Source organism: Phalacrocorax carbo, chromosome Z (assembly GCF_963921805.1).
Source record: "Phalacrocorax carbo chromosome Z, bPhaCar2.1, whole genome shotgun sequence".
Classification (NCBI taxonomy): domain Eukaryota; kingdom Metazoa; phylum Chordata; class Aves; order Suliformes; family Phalacrocoracidae; genus Phalacrocorax; species Phalacrocorax carbo.
The window spans coordinates 67057268-67080013 of record NC_087548.1 but is presented as its reverse complement, the minus strand read 5'-3'; the positions used below and the strand labels follow the sequence as shown (position 1 = coordinate 67080013).

Here is a 22746-nt window from a genome sequence, read left to right as displayed (position 1 = left end):
CAGCCATCACCATGGACGGGCAGGATAAAAGGGCATCCTCCCGCGCCCCACCGCCAGCCTGACAGGCTGTGCCATCGGGACAGAGCTGGCCAGGGGTCACCCCACGGCATGGGAGAGGACCTCTTGGCGGGGGGTCAGTGGGATTAACTGGAGAGGCTGAGGGGGAAAGGTTCAAGGCCGCTCGAGGCTGCTGGAGGTTCTCTGCCACAATCCCAGCTCCTGGCAGGGCTGTGTTCAAATCTGCATCTGCTGGATGGAAATCCTGCTTCATCCCTCCTTTGGGGAATGCAGACAAGCTCCTGGGGAGAAGAGAAGCACCACAAACACCTGGAGGTGCCTATAGCTGTCGGGCCTTTTCAGCTGGATAGCAGTGGCACAGGTTGGCTTGGTGGCCTGCCAAGACCATGGGAATGTGTTCTCGGTGCTTGAGGAGCACTGCAGAGCTCACCGTCCTCATCCCCTGCAGAGCCAGCGGCAGCGGCACTAAGGAATGGGCTGCAGAGATGTTGCAAGGGCTATCAGAGCCAGCACCTTCCCCAGTGCTTCCCCACTGGTGTCCTGCTGGGCACAGGAGGGATTCTCGTCCCCAGGGTTGATCTGTCTGGGGGCTTTTGCCACTCTCAGAAGCCCCTGAGATGGCTCTGGGTTGCAGGAGGGAAGGAGTCAGGCAGCGGTGGCGTCCCTGCTAGGTGTGACCACCCCATGGGGGGCTGGGATGCAGGTCTTGCTCACATGCTCAGGGAACAAAGGATCGCCAGCTCTGGGGTCAGGAAGGAATTTTTCCCCCAGGACAGACTGGCACTGGTCCCCAGGCTTTTTTGTTTCCTTCATCTGCAGCATTGAATACAGCCCTCTGCCAGGGCTCCTCTGGGCCATTTTGGGTAAGTTCCTGCCTGCTGTTCTTGCAGTGACGAGATGCTTCTTTTTCAACATGACAATGCCATGGGTATCCTGGGTCTGGGGTCAGGAAGAAATTTTTTCCTGCAGGGCAGATTGGCACTGGTCCTGGAGAGATTTGGCCTTACTCGACCACTTTAGCACAGCCCCTTGCCAGGGCTTCTCTGGGCCATTTTGGGTAAGTGCCTGCCTGCTGCTCTTGCAGCCCAAAGATACTGCCAGTGCCCTGGGTCTCTCAGGAGCTGTCTCTTTTCAGCCATCCCTGCATTCAATAAAAGTCCATTTTTCTCCTTGATCTGCATTCATGTCATGTGTGTGCTGGTTGCGGGCCAGGAGCCTTCTCCTGCAGCCGTGCATGTACACTATATTGGGTTTACATGGCAATTCTGGGGCGGTGGGTGGGCTGCAGGGATGGCTTCTCTGAGAAGATGCCAAAAGATATTGGACACAGCCAGTTCCAGCACCTCCAAGATGGACCTGCTGCTGGCCAAAGCTGAGCCCATCAAGGACGGTGGTAGCACCTCTGATAACATACTGAAGGGGTAAAAACTGCTATAGTAATTAACAAGGTATTGCATTGATGTTTTGAATGCCACTGCACATTAGAACACGTTTTCACCTCTGGGATGTTGAAAGAAATTTTATATGCTGCAGTGAAGGCCTTATGCCACTGTACAAAGCCACAATGGTGGTAGGGCAGAAGCAAAAGGAACAATCTCTGGCTGTACCTTAGAGAGGCCTTCAATAGCCACAGTTGCTGCACAGGATGAATTCTAGCCATACCAAACAGCACTAATGAAACAGATAAATAAGAATGGCACAATTGACTCACTAACTTTCCAAAAATTCCTTTCAAGCATGAAGGAAGCATGTTAGCAGGTTTTGGCACCACACTGGAAATGCAGAAATTAAGCAACCTTTTTAAATTCCTCAAAGATAACAGCCATTATCCTCTGTATAACTCATGCATCTACAGGCTGCATTCAAAACTGGGGCATATTTGCACAACAAATATATTTGTGTAATAAATATGGAAATTAAAACACAACAGTTGGTATTTACTATGCATTTCTTACAGGAGCTAGCATAGTTCATTTTTAAAAGATATTGGATTTCTATTAAAGCTTGCTTCTGTTCCTGCTTAGATTATTTACACAAAGAAGCTTAACTCTTCAGGAAGCAGAGCAACATAGAGTGGAGTACCTGCTTTTTCCCTGTAGTTTTTCCACACCCACTGGTAAAATTTTGTCACCATGCTCTCTTTAAAGAGCTGGTTCAGCTACCCTGAGAACTGGAGTGTGGCGCTACTTTAGGCAGCAGTGACTGTCCATGGGGTTCCATTTTAAAACAGAGCATTTGTGACAGCTTCAGAAGCGATATACACAAATGCTGTTTGGGGTACAACCCTACTGCACCTCTGGCTATCCTACAGGACAAAACTTCTTAATACTTAAACATCAGCATTAAGACTATCATGCATTTTACATAGGATGCTTTGGCTCCAACATGATTTCTTCACTGAGTCATTGGCCAGCAAGGCACTTGCTTCCATCTTATCTGAATTATTCATGAGACATTCCCCTGTAGAAATCATCAACTTAACTGGAAGAATCATTCAACAGAACACTCTTGTCATATTTTATTTTTTCCCCTTTATTCAGTTCCAATGTTAATCAAAAGCACTGCTTTTTTTTTTTTTTTCCTCAAGAGAGAAATTGTGTATGAAGCATTTATTCATGAATGCCTATTATTTGCCACACACCAGAAACAGCACCTTGGACTAAAAGGTGGGAAATCTGTTGTGCAGATGATGAAGTCACTAAAAATTAGTGAATTGATACAAATAGGTAGCTATAAATAATATTTTGATATAAATACAATCTTATATAAATAACTACCTGCCAAATATCTACTTCTAGGAACTAGTCATGTTCTCAAAATAAAGGAAGGAGTATGATTGTAACTTCAGATGAACTTATAAAGAGGATGAAAATCAGCTGTTGCCATCGAGTAGACACAATTTGTACAATTACTTCAGGAGGCTGATGTTTCACTATGAAAGCTGAAGACATACACAGTGCTATAATACTACAACTAGATTTCCATCTTCTACAGGTGCTTCAGCAATTTTGGACGCAGAACATACTCAGTACTTTACAGGCAAAACACCAAAGCTAACTGTAAAACTTGCAGAGAATTCAATCGAAATCACCAAAATTTCATCCAAAGCTTTGCATAGGCAAAGTTCGTACCTCTGCAAAGGGCAGAACAGGACCTTTCTTTAGAATTTCAACAGAATAGAAAGATGAAGACTGAGTTAGTTCTGTGAAAGGTTATAGCATTCACATTACAATTTTTCTGACTTGAAAGTGATATGAAGTCAGAGCAGATACAAATTACAGGGTCTAAACTCTCCAATTCTGTAACCCATACCTCTCTCCACATGCAATCCAATTCCTCCAATTTCTCCCCTGGTCCTGAATTTTAGAGCTACCTCAAAAGAAAAAAAAAAAAAAAAACAACCAACCAAAACAACGAACCAAAAACAAACAAACAAAAACCAACCAGAAACACCCAATTTCCTGTCCCCAAACTTTGATATCACTTTGAATTGAGTATCATTTTCTCATATACCTTCTGTGAAATCAACAAAAGTAATTCAGATCAGTTTATGTCTGAGGTAAACGATGCTGCCAGGTAACAGAATGCTTCTCTTGTTTGATTTTTAAACATGCTTAACTTTCTCTTGCTGTAAAGACCTTAAAAAACTGAAAGAGGACATATCCTAAAGAAAAGGCTGCATCCATCCACAGATTCACTTTTATAGTAGCAATATATGATTTTACAACAACTTTGAGTTGTACAACAGCCATGTTCTTTCCCTCTGACTTTGAAGTGATACATGCCTCTAGAGACAGAAACAAGGAACTGTTCTTCTATTCCCCTGAAAAGAAGGGCTGTGATTTCCCTTGCATCTTGTGAAGGGCACATAAGCAAGGACCTCCCGTTACCTGCTTCTAGGCAAGATGTAAAATCTGGTCCTTAAAGGTTCGCTTTCAGCTTTCATATTTGGTCCTTTATCATTGGACAAATAATGACTTTTTTTTTCTATTTCAAATAAACCCCTAGTGAACAGTAACTGCAAGAGAAATTTACGTTCACACTGTGTTCTCCTTCCTCATATCAAAAGCACATAATGCCCCAACAGTGCCAGAACAGCTCTGCAAAATATCATCTGAGACTCCACAGTGACGACAGGGTCAAAAAGGAAACATGACTGCTGCCTGAACAGAGGCAGGGATGATTTAGCTTTGCAGGCAGAGGTGTAAGTTCAGCCTGCATGGCTAAAGAATGTGAAACTCTCGCAGATCACAGGATGACCAGTGGCACAAAACCCAGAGGGGAGAACTGCTGTCTGTCGGGGGGTAGACAGGTTGAACAAAGCCAAGCAGAACAAGAATCTCACAAATGTTTCAAGATCAACTGAAGTACATATTTAGTTGACTATAAATGTCTGCTAAAAGAAAAAGAAAGAAAATGTCTTTGAATAAGGCAAGGGTCAGAAACTATAAGTGTTTAGGTTTTTTGGCTAATACCTGACTACCAGCACTTTTCTTTAACAAATCCATTATTGATACAGGTCAGGATGAAACAGAATCACCAGTAAGATTCCAGTTCTGATAACCTTATTACATGCAAATGGAAAAAAAAAACCATAGACACTACTCCATAGACACTCTCAGCGAAAAAGAAAATCCACATAAACTTTCCAGGGAAAATTACATAAATGATCTTTTCATCTAAACCTAGTATTCCTCACAATACCAGTTCCACATTTGGCACACACCAGCACATCTAGCACTGTCTCAAGACACCCTATCTAATCCCTGAGAAGAATAGGGAACTTGATTTTTTGTAAAGTTAAAATTCCTTAGAGGACTACTTCAAGTATAATAAAGTACCATAAATTGATAAATTAATATACTACAGTATCACTTTTTCCTCATTACCTTCTGCTAGTAATTACAGAAAAGATTCAAATGTAATGTAAATGACCTCAAATCTGCAAATGCTTAATCACAACCAGTACATGACCCATTTCTCAACACACCCATTTAAAAATGTATAAAAACAGCACTTTTAAAAAACCCACTAGAAATTTACTATTACTTTTATCTACACATCTGTTATATATATATAGCACATATATATATATATATATATATTATATGACCCTTTTGGCAACAAAAGGAAAACAAGGAAGTAAAACCACTGACTTTTTTTTCACAGAAATTTAACCTTATTTTTAAAGCCTATTAAAAAGATGGTGATAGCTTATAATAATTACATCTGTATTTTGTAAACACGTGATTTATAATTACATGCATGTATATATGCACATGGTTTATATATTATTAATTTGTCAAATATTCTAAGTTGATCTGTTCCACTAACACATAGAGGAGTAGATATGTCTTAATGTGCTCTAAATCTTTTATATATACTCTACGATACACCTCTTAATAAAGAGTAAATCCTAGTATTCAAGCCCAAAAGAGTCATTCATATGCCAGATAAAGTCCCAGTTTCAGTTCAGCTGTAAAAGCTAAAATATGTTACCTGTCCTTACAGACACAGTAGGCCACAGGATAGCATATGGTCTGTTACAGCTACTGAGGTTTTTAATTATTACTTACACGGGCAGAGAGAACAGTCCAAAGCTACTTCCTGCTGAGCATCTGCTGCCTTTTACATTCACGAAAGAGGAAGTGCAGTATGCATGGTCCAACCAGACCAACTTAAGCTATAACTGTGCTGCAAGCACTGCTGCCCCATAGCTATAGCCATTTTTCTGTTGCTTAGTGATAAGCTTCTCACACAGAAAATTAGTTAGCATCTTTTATGAAATACAAAGGGATCCAAAGAAATATTTAGTGAATCTTAAACCAGTAAAACAAAGCAGCTGCCCTAGGATATACTCCACAAACACTACGACAGTTCTGGTATTAAGTGAACACCAAGCCATAGTGATGACTATCAAGCTTTATAGCATCCATGCCTTGCAATAGAAGCAACTTTAAGATAAAAGTGTCTTATTCAACTTCTTAAAACACAGACCTTTCTCTCCTTCTCCCCTCCTTATTTCACCCTGCCATCTGTCCCCAACCACAAATGCAGCAGCTCTCAGGACATGAAGCATTTGGGCCTTGGAGGGATTGTGACAAGGGACACAACGAACAAGCCTGGTAACTAAGGGTACATGGAAAACCCAAAAGCACAGGTTTTATAGCAGGGAGATGAGGAATGGCTGTGTGAGAACAAAAACAGCTTTTTTTTTTAAACATAAGTACAACAATTTGGGGAAGGGAAAAATGTAGGTGAGATATGGGATGTTCAGATCATAAGTCCTAGCAGGGCAGTGTGCCAGAGATGCAGTGCTTGCAGGATGCTACAGTGTGGGAAGATGTGCATGTTTGTGGGGTAGCAAACAGGAGTCAGCCACTACTGCAGGAAGTGAGAGGAGAGCTCTGAAACGCTTGAGAAACTGCCACAGCAATTTAGTGTTCATGCAGGTTTCAATGGATAGCAAAGGAAACTTTTTCTCCAAATGGCATAGGAAAAGCCACATCTCTCTGTTAACTGACTGAATGGTGTTTAAAAGGCACAAAAAAGGACTAAGCTTACCCCTTCATGATACCAGCACATGTGAACAAATTCAGTTCAGTAGAGACACAGTGCCACATGAACATGGTAAATTAGATCTTTTATTGCTTTGAAGCAGAAACATATATGTAATTTATGTGCATTCATGTATGCAGGCATAATAAACACAAACCTCCAGAGAAAAGGATGAACCACTATCCCTTTTAAAAAGTTCATTTTTTAATTAAATTTCAAAAAACCCAGGGAAGTTGTAGAAAATAATGCAGCATAAGCAATTTTTTATCTAATACAACAGTTGAGAAGAAAACCCTTGGTCTTAAAATAGTTTTTGCCCCTTTTAAAGTCAGTTGAAAAGTTTTCTTTTTATTTAAAAAACTAATAACAGAGTAATTTCGTGGAAGTATGGTAACACCATCTTCCAGCTGGAATTCCAATGTGGTTATGAGGCAATGAAAGTAAAATCTTAAAGAAAAATAAATTTGTGTTTGTACTGAGCATCTCTTCACTTTTAATTTGAAAGCTTTCTAAACCAAAGGTGTGTGGAGGGTTATGTTCTTACTTTGAACTATTTCTAGCTTTCTCTTTTTCCTTTATCTTTCTCTTACGGATTATGAAAACATGGAGACTTAACAACACCCACCTTTGTAATATTTTTACATGTGTTCCTGTGTTCAAAAGCCTACTATCCACATCACCGGTTCCCCAAAGCATGACATAGTGGAACACAGAAGGCAGATTTCATTTTGGTAGCAATATTTGGAAGTACAAAGTAGACAAGGACAAAGGACCAAACATTAGAAGCCAACGCGTTCCTTTCTTTTTAATCAATATCTTGTTAGACTGGTGGGTTTGACTCATTAATCCTTTTGTAAGTGAAAAATGAAACAGATTGACCATTACAGCAAAAAGTAAAATTGCAAATTAAACTCATTCTAATTAAATTGCTTGCAAAGAGTGCTACTTCATCACGCACAATTTTTGTCAAAAGGGTTTGGACTTTGGAGTACACGTGTCTTCTGAGGTAACGTATTTAGAGGTAAATTCTGAATCCAAAAGACCTGAAAAGAAACTTTCTAAACTCTATCTCTTACATTGTGTGTATTTTTAAAGCTATATAAGTTCCATCAAAAAGCGCAAAAAGAAAAAACTATTGTATTTTGTGTCTAATAGCTTCGAACAGATATGAAATTGAACGCCATATGACTGCTGTGATGCATCTAAATGATCACTATAGTATAGCTGAGATGGGACATACAAAAAACTCAAAAAATAAAATGCCTGGAGGTTTTCAATGAATTGTTTTTCATTTCTTCAGCAACCGAGGCATAGTGATTGATCTAGTACTGTACAACACAGGAAATTAGCAATTAAAGGCTTCCATGCATCCAGCATTAGAGCCTACAAATCCTGTTAACCATGGGAGCAAAATTAGAAGAACAAGAGGAATCAACAAAACTAAAAAGTGCTTGTTGTGAGCTGTATGGAATTCGTCCTTTGCTGTAAAACATGAAAACTCTGCACAGACTGCATGCACAAGAGTATTTAATGTAGGATTATAACTCAATTAAGACAACTATTTCTCTGATCCTGTAATACTATGGCATTTTGCAGATGTCTGTGAATCCTAGGCTGTAATGCAAATTTCTTTCTGTTCTCCGTAATATAAACTCACAATTTATGAAAAGACACATTTAGCCTTCTGTCTAGGAAAATAATCTTCACAATGTAGGTTGAAAGATACACTGCTGTTCCAGATGAATGTAAAATAAGGTAAACTACATTAACTATACAACACTAAATGTGAACATCGTCCATATATGTAAATAGAGCATTAAGAATAAAGCCTAACTGATACCCTTGTTTCCTTAAGGAATGCTTGGACTATGCCCCAGAGCACAGGGGAAACAGATTCCCAGCACAGCACGACCCTTGCCAACCCCAGAACTGAAGGCAGAGTCACACAAAAGGCTGTGCACGCAAATTGCTCAAGACCGCAACTTCGGTTTGACGATTGTAGCACTGTGCTTCACTAACAGCATTAAACATGCCCTTTCTCTGTTCCAACATGAACAAAAGTGCATCTACACTATCATTAATCATGTGAGACTGTTTTGCTTCAGATTTGTCAAACCTAATTCAGGTTTGCTGAATTTAGTGACAGATAGAGGATTTATCTAGTCCGGGAGAAGAGAAAGAGGTTATATAAACTTTGCTAACATAGCCAGACAAATTAAATTGTTAATCCATGCCTAAACAAAAGGTCACTATTAGCCCAGGGTTAACTAAAACTTCTTAGCTAATCTCTGACCTAATTTTGACCTCTCTTGTTAATTGCAGAAATGTTTTCAGTTAATATATTGGTTAGCTGTGTTTATACCCCCCACTTCTGCAGTTTCTTGCTTTGCAGCTCATAAATTAAACACAAAATATCTTTTTTTCTGACTAATTAGTATCTAATTAGCTCCATGTTGTTAACCTAGAGTGGAACCGATAGTAAAGACAAACATTAAGCATTTTAAGCTGTTTCATGAAGGAGACATTTATGAACATGAAGAAAGGAACATCAAAACCTTTATTTATCTTTTTTTTTCCCTCCAGATCATAAAATATTACTTCACAAAGCTTGCAAAAATACTTAATTCTTCTGCTTCTAGTGATTCTCATTGGAAAGAGGTACAGTTATAACACTGTTAGAAGAGAAGAACTAATTAAAGAACACATGTAAATCTAATGGATCTGCAATGATGTTAGTAGTTTGTATCCAGACATAATCATTTGTCATTGCATCATACTTCTTACAGGGCTGTTTACATTGGGCTTGTTTAATTCCTTCTGTACCATAACCTGTTATATGTTAGGGTATGCGTGTGATGTATCCATACCCAAAATATGTCCCCTTCTGCAGAAGAGCAGTTTTTGCTCAAGTAAAAATGAAGCACCTGAGTTATAATTCCAAAATGCAATTTCTCTACATTCACAGGGTTTTTTAAGTCAGAATTGTTCAGTTTCTCGTAAAAACATATGCAGGCTTAATTTAAAAATTAAGTCTGAGAGAGAAACTAAACCCAACTGCATTGTAAAATGTATATAAATTTACAAAAATTAATTCTAATAATGTAAGAAATAAAAATAACGTTAAAAAGAACTATACAAATAGCATGCCTTACGTTCATCTGAACTAAGTAATGTAGGGAATTATAGTTTGAAAGCCTACTATAATTAGATACTGAAGTTAAAATGCTAAGCAGAAATTCAATATACTTCTAAATGCTGAAGCCTTACCGTTCCATTACATTCATATTCCTTGTCTTTTCGTACTGATAAAAGCTTCTCCAAAGTAAATTTATCCAGTCATATTGAGGATCATACTTGTCACCCAGGAGATAACATAACTCTAATTTATGCTCAGAGTTTCTTCTTCTTTTCAATAGGAAATGAGAATGATCTTCTATCGTCTGAACAAAGGCACCTGGCCTACTGTAAAAATAAAAAAGCTTGTCCATTACTGTTTGTCACATTGGTAGATAAACTCTTGTCTATGAAGGGCATAAAAGTTGTTTTATTACAGTACAGCCAACTGTTTGGATCAAATCCAGATTCATATTCATTTGCTAGCTGCAAATAAATCCCACTGTACTATCAGTACAGTTTTCTTATATTTTAACATTATTCACCAAAAGCTCCATTCTTCTGAGTTTGCGCTTATTCTTTGGCATTGGCTTGTCATATAAGCCATTTTTGAGAAGATGCTCCTTGCTGTGATGGATCTGGGCACCATGCTGAAGCTGGAAAGAGCATAGAGCTTGAAGTGGACGGAGTATAGTCTGCAGAAAGATGAAGGGGTGGGGGGAGACAAAAACCCAACCTTTTAGTAAGCTATCTTAGAGACATCAACTATTCCAGGTTCTGTGTTCAAGGACTACTTAAAAATACTGATAAAATATTACTTGGATGATAAATGCTGATAAAATATAAACTTTGGAGACACAGAGGGGACAGCTGAGTAAAAGGTGTACTAAAAAGAAGCCACATAGCAGGCATACATCCACTTACCTGCTGTCACCCTTTACTCCTTCCTTGGACCCACTCAATCCTGACTTCAGCCCCAGCTACATTACTGTAAGTTATGGCTTCAAACTGACCTTAGCAATAGACTACGATCAATTACTGTGGTTCAGCCAACAAGCTGTAATAAAATAAGTAACCATAACTAAGCTGTTTGTGCATGCATGAAAATACCTTGAGGCAGGGTTTTAGAAAGAAAGGAGGGACTCATGATCAGGACAGCTGGACTGCTACCCAAGAGACTGGACTGTATCCCTGCTTCTGCCCAGCAATATTATGTAGGACTAATGAAGCCACACAAACCAAATTTTTCTCAAGTGGTTCCTAATTGTAGGTTCTTCATTTTCTTGTTGGCTGACTCAGTGTCATGGGGCCTCATGTGCAGATGTGTAAAGCAATCACAAATGAAACTGCAGTCAGCAGGAGCTGAGTTTCTACCAAGTAAAATGCGCTGCTTCTGAGCACACAGGAAAATCAAGTGACTTATACTGGGCATCAAACTAAGTGCTCATTTTTAATTTCCATGTCTCTCGACTTCAGTTCATCATCTTATATGCTGGGAATAGCACTCTTTTAATTCAGAGAAGATATTAAAAAAGTACATGAATGTTTCTGAAGCTCTTGGCTGTTGCAACATTTATAGAAGCACCTTTGAGAAACTGATAATTTTGTCTTTGAAAATTAGGCTGGGCCACTTGTGAGTGCTAGGGATAAAACAATACAAAACTGGGAATTGTAGACACTAACAAAACATTTGCTCTGGACCTGAATAAGCCAGAAGTCCTATTGAAGGAAAAATATGCTAACATTTTCCTAGCACACCAAAGGGAAAAGTAAATGTACAAAGCCCACTTTGATTTCAGTATTCCTAATTTTTCATGGGTTTAACTTCTGCAATAAATAACTACCTTCTTCTAACATAAAAGCATATGATAGTTGCACTGTCATATAAGATACACAAGTTTCTAGAAAAGTTTCTTTACGCAGAGTTCCAACTTCTGAGCCATATTTTCTTGTGTGACCACACACTTGGTCCCAGTCTGGTTCTAAATGCTATTGATTTAATGATGAGGTGACACTCTAGAGCCACAGAGGCAGACACAGGGGTGGCATACTCTACACTATGCCACTTGCAGAAGCAATTTTTGACCTGGGAACCTTTTTTAGTGGGTTCAGGTCAAGTACCAAAATATTAATTATCCTACGGAGAGGGATATGAGCATCCCAGAATGTAGTGAATACATGGATGAGCTTTAAATCTCTTTCACAGACTCTTCTACACTACATTCTGGGCACACAATCAGATTGCAGACCTGGGTCTATGATGCAGAATTAGTCATAGGCCTTTTTCAAAAGGCTTATTAAATTGGTATTACTAATGTCAGCAACAAAAGATTAAGAAGAACATTATCTTAATAACCTCTTCCATCACAGATTAGTGGGATCATAAGTAGCAAGGAAAGGTCTAATGTCCAATTAGTATTCTTTGACCTGGGATAAACTTAAACTCAAGAACTGTAAAATCCCAAATTCCTCCAATGACATGTAAGAGCTGTGAGCTGGATGCTAGGAAGACATAGCCCAGTGGGTTGCGTTCCACGCCTGCAGGAGTATGGGAGGTCAGTGGAAGAGGCTTACAAAAGCATTTTATCTTTGAGCTGTCTGTGAGGGGGTATTCAGATCATTTCTGCTGTCTAGTTTTTGCAGAAAACAACTTACTACTGTCCATGCAGTAATATACTCAATTGGCTGTCTCCAACTGGATCAGCTTTTGGGTTTTGAGAGTCAAAGATCACCTTGCTGTGCTTTGACTTCAGAAGATCATTTAAAAATATGGATCTATTTAAAAAGAAAATAGTTATTTGACCCCACCAAATATTTTGAGACCAACACATGCTAAAAAGGAAATTAACCCTACCTGACTGCTAACTAAATGAAACTTTAGAGTCTGGCACCAGTTATTCTTAACGACATTTGTCAGCCCTGTAATTTTAAATTCAGACCTTAACTGAAGAAGATAACCATAAATTTAAAGGTACTTAAATACCTTAATATCCTGTTAGAGAGAAACTTTACTGATACTAAGCTCCCAATTTTCTTAAGTTTCTCACATCTTTTAAATACTTTTCCTATTTAACAAGTTGTATCCAGAGGTATTTACTAATTCCCAAGAGCCTCAGCTGACAGTACGTGAAGTAATACTATTCCCCACTATTAGACTATTAAGAGACTGGTGAAAATATCTGAATGTTTCTTTGACAATTTTTTTCTCAGCTGAAGTTAAAAACGTTTTAAGGTGTGCATACTTATACACTGCCTCCTAACATCTGTTATAGGATGAACAATTTAAAATTAACAAGCTCTCCTGACTTTAAGCAGCTTCAGGTTTTATCTGTTATTAGGAAAAAGCACAAGAAAGTCAATGGCACAAGGCCTTTGGGACCCAGCGCAAAAAAATTCCCAACACGGCTTGCCACTTTGTTCAGTACCAATGAATCATTAACCAACTAAATGATCATCATGCTTTTCTGACTTCATGAAAATTAGACGTCAGAGTGATTATAGGCTATAATCTCTGCCAAGTTTACTAGTAATTTCCTTAGCTACAAAATACTAACCGAGTATAACTTCCGTAACATAAGAGTGCAACATGTAAACTCCATACATTACAGCAACTGAACAGCTGTTAACTGTTAATTACTGTTAATTAAAATAATACATAAAACAAAGTAGCTTTCAATACACTATAGTAAAGAAACACCCAAAAGAAAACTGTTTAAAAAAGAGAAAATCAATCTATCAATCTAGCATGCTACATTTGTACAATTTAGTACATTACATGTGCCTGGTACGCAGTCGAAGAGATAACTACAACAGTGCACATTTGCATTATTTGCCCTGCAATATACATGGTAGTACTTCTATTTGTTTTGGGCTAAAAGTCAGCTGTCATCTCTGCACATTTTAATTCTGCATCGTGGCAAGCATAGCATATATTTGGTGCCTTATAAACCAACTGTTTTAGAAAAAGTAATGTACAGGTGAAGAGAACCTAAGTCACTCTTATCATATTTAGAATTACAAGAAGAAGTGTGCAAGAAAGTAGTACAGGACGAGAGAACAGTGGGAAAGAAGAATGAGGTAGAAGGAGAGAAGGAACTGAAGTGCCGAGTTAAAAATGCATAAAAGGAACAAGAGAGAAACAGTGAACAGAAAAGACAAACGGAAAAAAAGAGGGAAGAAGTAAAAGGAGATTGAGATACAAGTGCAGGAATAAGAGAACTCAAATCCTCAGACAAGTGAACCTGACAGACTGTGCAGTGAAAACTTGTTAAAGTGGAAGTGTCTGGGGAAAGCACTAGACAACAAAGGAAAAGGAAGGAGGGAAAAAAAAACCCAAGCCAAAAAGAAGAACGGAGGAGATGGGATGGGAAGGCAGCAGTTGGTTTCAATAACCAATCTATTACTCCATATACAACATTGACTACCAGAGTAAGAATGGTCTGTAAGATAAGTAGTCAGCCTTGATGGACATTGCAGCACCAAATATAATCTGTTACAGGACATGATCTGACTTTAAACATCATCAAAGCAAGATTTTTAACCCTGAATCTGGTCTGAAGGTTTATCTTCAGACAACTCTTTGTGACAAAAGAGCCAATCTAATTCCATTATGGGATAGAACAAAAAATACCATACTAAAATTTAACATACTGAGAAGAGGAATAGCAAAACAACCACTCAAGACCTTTGTGTCTAAAAAGTTCCCTCAGCAGTCTGACAGTGATGTTGAATAAAGAATAGGAAAACTATAGAGACCTTTGGAACCCAAGAGTCACAGTAATCTGAACATACTAGAGTTAATAAATATCCTAAGAAAAATAGTTTTCATTGGCACATTCTTGTTTTAGTTTGTTATGCAAAAAAACGATTACAATGTCATTAAGACTTTGACTGACAGATGTGACATTAGTAGCTAAGGAACTGTCCCTCTACTGTTCATAAAAGAAAAACTCAGGTATTTAAATTTACATACCTCTTGTATACTCTTATTTTTTTCCATGATACTAAGAGCAACAGCTGCACATTCAAGTGTAGACAGACAGGTGTTTGTTGGCTGTGTACGAATTACATATTGACTTGAAATGTTGGTTTTTAACTGCACCTGAAAAACATCAAATTCTAGTAAAATAAACAGATCATTATAGCAAACAATACTTCTTCACTACAAGAAGCAAAATACAGTCCCTTCCCCTCTGTGGTTAGTTGTCATCTTTCCTTTTTGCTGCTTCATCTGCCAGTAGCCAATGACCTTGTGCTACTGTTAAGTATAATACTGTAATACCCATGAGTCGCCATCAGAGAACTGCACATTTGTTACTATACAAACATGTAAAGAATATCCAATTCTTTGTTAAAGACTGAGTGAAATTTTAGCAATGAATTTCAGTTGCCATAGATATCCTATATCAAAAATAAAATTATTCACCTATGCTTGTTTTATTGCACACTTTAAACACACACATGATCCCATACAATGTACAGTGACTGTGTAGTCACTGACGCTCTTTACCATGGTTACATTTTATTTGTCAAGTTCTGAATGAAAGACTTTTAGAAACTGCATTTATTCATATAATGTACTAGGTCACTGTTTAGAACTATTTGCTTACCTAAAGCACGCTTGAAAATTATTTATTGGCTCTGCCTCAAGTGATAACCACTCTATACTATATAACCACTCCAAACTATCTCACAAGTTAAGGTTTTTTTGGAGAAATAAATTTCATTCAACCACTACACTGCTGGTTTTATCAGCCCCGAAAGCTTTTACTGGGTTTATAAACAGCAGTTGAAACATCATAGAATTTACATAATCAGACTTTGTGTGAAAATTCAGGTGTTATTCCTTTATTCCTAAATTTTCCATCTCCACACGTTTAAATTATAATTTACTGAAAGTTAATGATTTAGCAACACTGTCACTATTCTTAATGAAAAATTATCAGTTTCTATTAAATGAAAAATTGTAGTACAGTACAATAAAGCCCAAGAAATTATAAAAGAGCAATTCAATTTTCTTTTTTCTTAATCTCATCCCAGCAATTGTCTTTCACTATTCCTTCTTCTCAAAAAAATGAGTCACTCTTCCCTATGGTCATCATAATACCGCTTACATTTCGCTTCCCAGAGGTTTTTCAGCATTCCTCACTTCATTCGGTATTTTCCCTCTTCACTTCTCCCCTTTTTGCTTTTATTTGTAATGCTTCATTTTCCTTCATATCTTCTACATGCTATTACCCATTCTTAAAAGTTCAACATATCTCCTCTATAAAAGGGAAGCTCCAAGATGCTGAAGAAACATGAATAAGATCAAATTTCAGTGCCTTACCTGACCCCAATGTAATGGGAATTAAAAATAAATTAATAAAAAGAAGCTGACAAGAGAAGAGGAAAGCCTTTATGGAAATAATAAATAAGGTACCTATAAAAGTTCAATATACTCAAATATAGCAAAACACAGAAAAAGGTACCTTTGTGACAGAAAGTCCTAATTTTTTTATCAAAGGAACCTTCTTTTTTTTTTTTAAATGCTAGTCTTATTGGGTAGGCTTGAAGGACCAAAACATGCACATTTCAGAATGTTTTAAATGTTTCCAGCAAGGATTGTTTAGGTAGTTTGGAGAGACCACTTCAACAGCCAAAGAATACACACTTGGGTTGAGAAACTGAGAAGATGGATGCATGCTAGTTATGTAAAGAACACAGCATACTAACATTATTTTTGCATTAAATAAAAATAGAGAATCACAGAATCACAGAAAGTCAGGGGTTGGAAGGGACCTCTGGAGATCATCCTGTCCAACCCCCCTGCTTGAGCAGGGACACCCAGAGCAGGGGGCACAGGAATGCCTCCAGGTGGGTTTTGAATGTCTCTGGGGAAGGAGACTCCACACCCTCCCTGGGCAGCCTGTGCCACCCTCACAGGAAAGAAGTTTTTTCTTATATTCAGATAGAAATTCCTGTGTTCCAGTTTATGCCCATTGCCTCTTGTCCTGTCATTGGGCACTGTTGAAAAGAGCATAGTCCCATCGTCCTGACACCCCCCTGTTAGATATTTATAAGCTTTGATGAAATTCCCCCTCAGTCGTCTCTTCTCCAGGCTGAACAAACCCTGGTCTCTCAGCCTTTCTTTGTAAGGGAGATGCTCCAGTCCCCTCATCATCTGGTAGCTCTCTGGTGGACTGTCTCCAGCGCTTCCCTGTCTGTCTTGAACTGGGGAACCCAGAACTTGACGCAGTACTCCAAATGTGGCCTCACTAGGGCAGAGCAGAGGGGGAGGATAACCTCCCTCGACCTGCTGGACACACTCCTTTTAATGCAGCCCAGGATGCCATTGGCCTTCTTGGCCACAAGGGCACAGTGCTGGCTCAGGGTCACCTTGTTGTCCACCAGCACTCCCAGGTCCTTCTCAGCAGAGGCTCCTTCCAGTAAGTAGTTCAGCCCCCAGCCTGTACCGGTGCGTGGGGTTGTTCCTCCCCAGGTGCAGGACCTTGCACTTGCTCTTGTTGAATTTCATCAGGTTCCCCTGGGCCCAGCTCTCCAGCCTGCCCAGGTCTCGTTGGATGGCAGCACAGCCTGCTGGTGTATCAGCCCCTCCTCCCAGCTTGGAATCATCAGCGAACTTGCTGAGGTCACACTCTATCCCATCATCCAGGTCACTGATGAATGTGTTGAACAGGACTGGACCCAGCAGAGACCCCTGGGGAACACCCCTAGTTACAGGCCTCCATCCAGTCTCTGCCCCACTGATCATGACCCTCTGAGTTCTGTTGCTGAGCCAGTTCTCTGTTCACCTCACTGTCCACTCATCCAACCCACACTTCCTTAGCTTGCCTATGAATACACTTCTATTCTTTCCACAACTGTAATACTAGACATGTCATTTTAATTTAATAATTTTAAAATTATGTCTTCCAAAATCTATTTTGCCCCTTTGAGTGAAGATCAATGCTTTTGTTATTTTAAAGCTGTCTACCATAACAAGTACCTGGAATGTGTTGTAGTTTTAATGAGGTTATACAACTACCAATTGTTAATTAAACTGAAAATGCACCAGTGGTCTCAGCACATATGAATGTATGTTTCCTGAACATACTTATAATTTTTAGGTATTTGAAAGTAATGGTTACAGGTGATGGTGTACAGTTATTTCTGCAAATTCAGTGGTCATCTCCACTTAAAACTCATTTTCATTTTCTGCAGCTATTCAGCAGATTTCTGCAAATGAATTGGCACAATGTATGACAAATTACTCAATGAATGCCTCCTACTTTATCTATAAAGTCAAACCTGATATTTTATATTTAAAGCCAAGATAGTTGAAGTAGTTGATTATTCCATGTTTGCAACCTCACAGTCTTTAGTCTCTAGCTCTCTATTCTGACTGTTGAAAGAAAAGAATTCTTACCTAGCAACTCATTAGCAGATTATGCTTGCTATTACACTATACTGGACATCTATCATACAATTTTTAATTTATAGTCATACTGTAGAATTTTTATCTACTGTAAGAAAGATGTTAACAGTTACTTGGATATTCAAGAGTACATCCAGTCCACATGCTGGGGAACAGATCCAAGGCAGATTCAAGAATGAAGCTGGTGGATACATACTAGCCTTTATCAACTCCTTTCTTCAGTTTGGTATTGAAGAATTAAAAAGAGAATAAACTGATTTCGAAGAGGAAATTTAGTGTTTGAACATCAGTGTATATAATGAAATGCAAAATAATATTAAAATGGAATTAATATTTTCATTTGCTGTTCCTCAAGGTTTGCTTTGGTTTTATGATCCCTTTACTGGGACTGTGTATGGACCTCCATCATGCCAGAGTAGGGAGGCCAGTTATTTAAGTATACAGAGATGTAGGCTGGAGGGAGCCTTTAGTTCCTACTTAGAAATTCCTAGATAGGTATTAAAAACCAGGGTGAAATCAGTCTATTGTTTCTCCAGCATGTATCCTGAGCAGCAGAGCAGAAATATATCCACACTTTTTCTCAACAGCTGACAGGCACATTCTTCACAGAGTCTCTCTACGGAAGGTGAGAGAAACCACCTCATGGTGGACTATGGTAGGCAGACACTGGCTTTTTTTTTTTTTTTTTTTTGTAGGAGCTGGGAATAGTTCTGTCTGCTGGTTTCTCCACTTCATTTCTTGGGGCTTATGCTGAAAAACTTTTAAGATCATCAGCATTCCAGAGAAAGCAAAATTATTCATAACTGCAAGGCAACTTCTACAGAGGAAAAGCTGCCTGCATTCCACCTTACACTGTGGAGCCAAAAAGTCTGTAAGTGCAGCTCTCAACAGCTGACATTGTACAAAAAGGCAACTTTCTAACAGCAACAGCAGCAGCAACCAAATTTCTTCTTCCCTGGGAAGAGTGATTAAAGATGGAAACAAGTGGTCCCCACCCATTTTTCTGAAAAAATGACATATTCACTGGGATGAGATGAAAATACCACAGACAGACCAGCACAGTGGTGGAGATCAGAAGAACGCCTGACCAGTACAACTCCCTGTTACAGTTTGTCTCTTAGGCCTCTTTCAACAAACATGCATTTTACCCTACTCTTTAATCCAGAGGGGCACAGTATCTAAATAAAAGATCCTTAGTCACCTGAAATAAAGTCAGGGTAGCCTTTATCACAAAGTGGATAGACTTACCAAATGACTGATTGTCTGTTAGAAACTAGGAACCCCCACTGAATGAACAAAACACAGAGTAGGGAGCTCTATCAACTTATCACATAGGTAAGACAAAGCCAAAACAATATAGAAACCAAAAGTAATTAATATATATAATATATATTCCAGACATGGGAATAATATATTATTGGAAAAAAATTGCCTAGATATATGAAATATTTGCTGTTCTCAAGTGTGATTGGGTAGGAGGACAACTTCTCTCATTTTCAGCCAACTGTGCTAAAACCTGTCTTGCCTTTTGTGGAGTTAATACTTTCAGGTAGGGTATTGCAACAGTCTCATCAAAGCTTCTGCGCTACCTAGATGGATTAGTTCTTTGCCTGTCACTTGCATATCTCAAATCCAGCTGAACAAGCTTAATTCAAAGTTATGGAACTGTTCCTCCACGGCTAATGTAGACAAAACTGGATCATCTACCCCTTATATTGCACTGCAAAAACTCAAAATGAGTATACATAAATACCCTATTTAAGGATGTTTCAAAACAACAGTCATGATATTTTATAACCACTTCTACATAAAATGATGAAGATACGATGATACAACAATTCGCTTTTGGGTTTTTTTTAGCTGTCGAAGTAATTTGCAAATCATATGCACACTTTGGAATAATTTCAGTTACTAACAAAATACAGCAATGTCACGTTGAAAAAATGGCAGCCTATTTAACATCACTCACCAAAATAAACAATAGCATAAGACAGAATATGGAAACTATCTCAACCAATTCAAACTAGAGAGAGAAATTTAGATCAGCGGAATGCAATTACCCACTGGAATTTAGCCAGGACACTGAAATTAGTGTATCTATTCTCTTTATAAATGCAAGGGAGTTTGGGGGCTTAGTTTACAAGCCATCAGAAGCATGAAGCAACACACACAATCAAGTTTCATTTCCTTGTGTAACTCAAGACCCAGCATTACCAAAAGCCTGAATGTCTGCAGTTCTCACAAACTGTTACTTTAACTTAAACACTGGCTTCTCTGCCCACACTCCACCCTCTTAGCAAATGCTACAGCCTTTGAGCATTTACAGTGGATTTGAACCACAGTAAAAATGGTGACCCTTCAGTATTTCTCAAGGCTGAGTTCTCCTTCCACAGCCCTCCTTGGAGATGCCCCAGGCAGGTGATGACCCAGCTGATCCTGTTCAGCTGTTCAGAACTAATGGAAGCAAAAGTGTTACCTTGATGGGGTCAAAGACCTGCTGTGTGAATTTTAAAAATTTAAGTCAGTAAATCATCCAGGCAACTGATTTCTGCTCTTATTTTACATATTAGGACTGGAGCTCTTGCAGAAAGCTCTAAGTGCTATCCTCAGTCCTCTCCGTAATGTCAGTATCCTTATCTTTTCACCTTTTCTATGCCGATTTCTTATTACTCTTACCAGGTTTATTCTCCAACAGAATCCAACATTATGCAAAACTATATTTGGAAAACAGTGCATCCCCAAGAGTATAGCAAGGCTATATAGTTACTACACCTGTCTCACAAGGCACTCAACAATTCTTGATTTTGTCTGTCCTGTTTTCTGCAATTAGACTACAGGGACCTCAAAACAGGCAGAGGAACAACATATCCTTCTGTGGCTTCTGTGAAAAACCTCTTATTTTAAGATCCCTCCTCTTTTACTTACATTGAAAGTGTCCTATAAAATCTGACTTTATGTTTGGGAATTAATTTGCTCAACTCTCAGTGAAGTAAGCGAGTACCATCCACCATCCTGCTAAACACAGGCACTTGTTCTTGTTCATATGTACTGCTGCTTTAATAAATACCTTCCAGAAAAAAATACCATAAGCCATTTTTTTAAAGGAACTCCAAAGGCACCAAAAAATACCCATAAAGACTCACAGAATCCCAGGCTGGAATGACCCTCAGGGGGTCATCTAGTCCAACCGTTCTGGGAAGAGCACAGTCTAAACAAGATGGCCCAGCACCCTGTCCAGACAACTCTTGAAGGTGTCCAACGTGGCCGAATCAACCACTTCCCTGGGGAGATTATTCCAATGGTGACTGTCCTCACTGTAAAAAATTTTCCTCTAGTGTCCAATCAGAATCTCCCCAAAAGCAACTTGCGTCCATTCCCCCTTGTCCTCTCCATGTGACTCCATGTAAAAAGGGAGCCTCCATCTTCTTTGTAACTACCCCTTAAGTGCTGGTACGTGGTGATGAGATCCCCTCTTAGCCTCCTTTTCTCAAGGCTGAACAAACCCAGCTCTCTCAGCCTATCCTCGTACGGCAGCCTTCCCAGTCCTCTGATCATCTTGGTGGCCCTTCTCTGGACCCCTTCCAGCCTGTCCACATCCTTTTTGTACAGCGGGGACCAGAACTGTACACAGGACTCCAGGTGTGGCCTGACAAGCACTGAGTAGAGCAGGATAATGACTTCTTTATCTCTGCTGGTGATGCCCTTTTTGATGCAAGAGTACAACTGAATCCTGCCATCTTGCCCATCATTCTAGAAAGTAAGAAAAAATTGCTTTTAAGGTGCTGAAGAGGAAAAGCATTCTATGTGTGCTACTCCACAAACAACCTCAGACAAAAAGGGAGTCAGGCATGGGAGAGATCTTTTACTCAATATCCAGTTGGCACAAGTACCTTTTACCTGTAAGCCAAAACAAATTATTTTCTATATCTTACAGAAATTTCATAAAGTTAAATAAAATTACCTTTGTGACAGAGAAGATAGCCTGAGTAAATTTAGTCTCAGCATGCTACTGAAATTTACATCAGCAATATAAATAAGTTATTTTGTTAAAAATCTTGGCTTTAATTTAAAGTGACATCTTAAGAGCACTCTGTTTCTAAATACTGGAGGGAATAACTGCCATGCAACTGTCACAAATGAATAGCCTGAAAGAGTACACAGAAGTCACAAAAACCTCTTTCCACTTTGCATTTTTTTTGATTGAATATTTAGGCAAATCTGTGACATTCCTGTGTATGTTCCATGTAAAATAGTGAAATAAGTCATAGATTATATGGTGACTTTCAGGTAAACTTGAAGAAATTTGTTCAATTTCTATGAAATGGCAAGATATTTTGCACAGTCTTGGACAATTTCCAATTAACTCCAAAACCTTTCTCTTTGGGTATCCCACAAACCATTCCTCTTAGGCATTTTATGGCATAAGGTTAGACTCCAGAGTCTTATTACGACGACCAGCCTCAGGATATCTCACTGCTGCTGTGATGGGAACTGTGGTAAATATGTAATATTCCATCTTTGCAAGAGAAGCATAATTGCTTCTGCTGAACAGTGGCTGGGTGTAGGTTCTATTTTCTTACACTCCTTTCAGCCTGTGCAGAAGAACCTGAGTTAGGAGTTGCAATTCAATTAACTCTTTC

General features: G+C 38.8%; 1 protein-coding gene across 1 annotated transcript in view; it reads right to left on the bottom strand.

Moving 5' to 3' along the window:
* Window positions 1-6644: 6644 nt before the first annotated feature.
* Window positions 6645-22746, bottom strand: part of DTWD2 (DTW domain containing 2) — an 89319-nt gene continuing 73217 nt past the window's right edge. The window contains exons 5-6 of the mRNA XM_064438112.1: window positions 14663-14791; window positions 6645-10385 (exon numbers count right to left, since the gene is read on the bottom strand). Coding sequence (XP_064294182.1) covers window positions 10215-10385; window positions 14663-14791 — 300 coding nt within the window. The 3' untranslated portion in view covers window positions 6645-10214. The remainder of the gene's footprint in view (window positions 10386-14662; window positions 14792-22746) is intronic.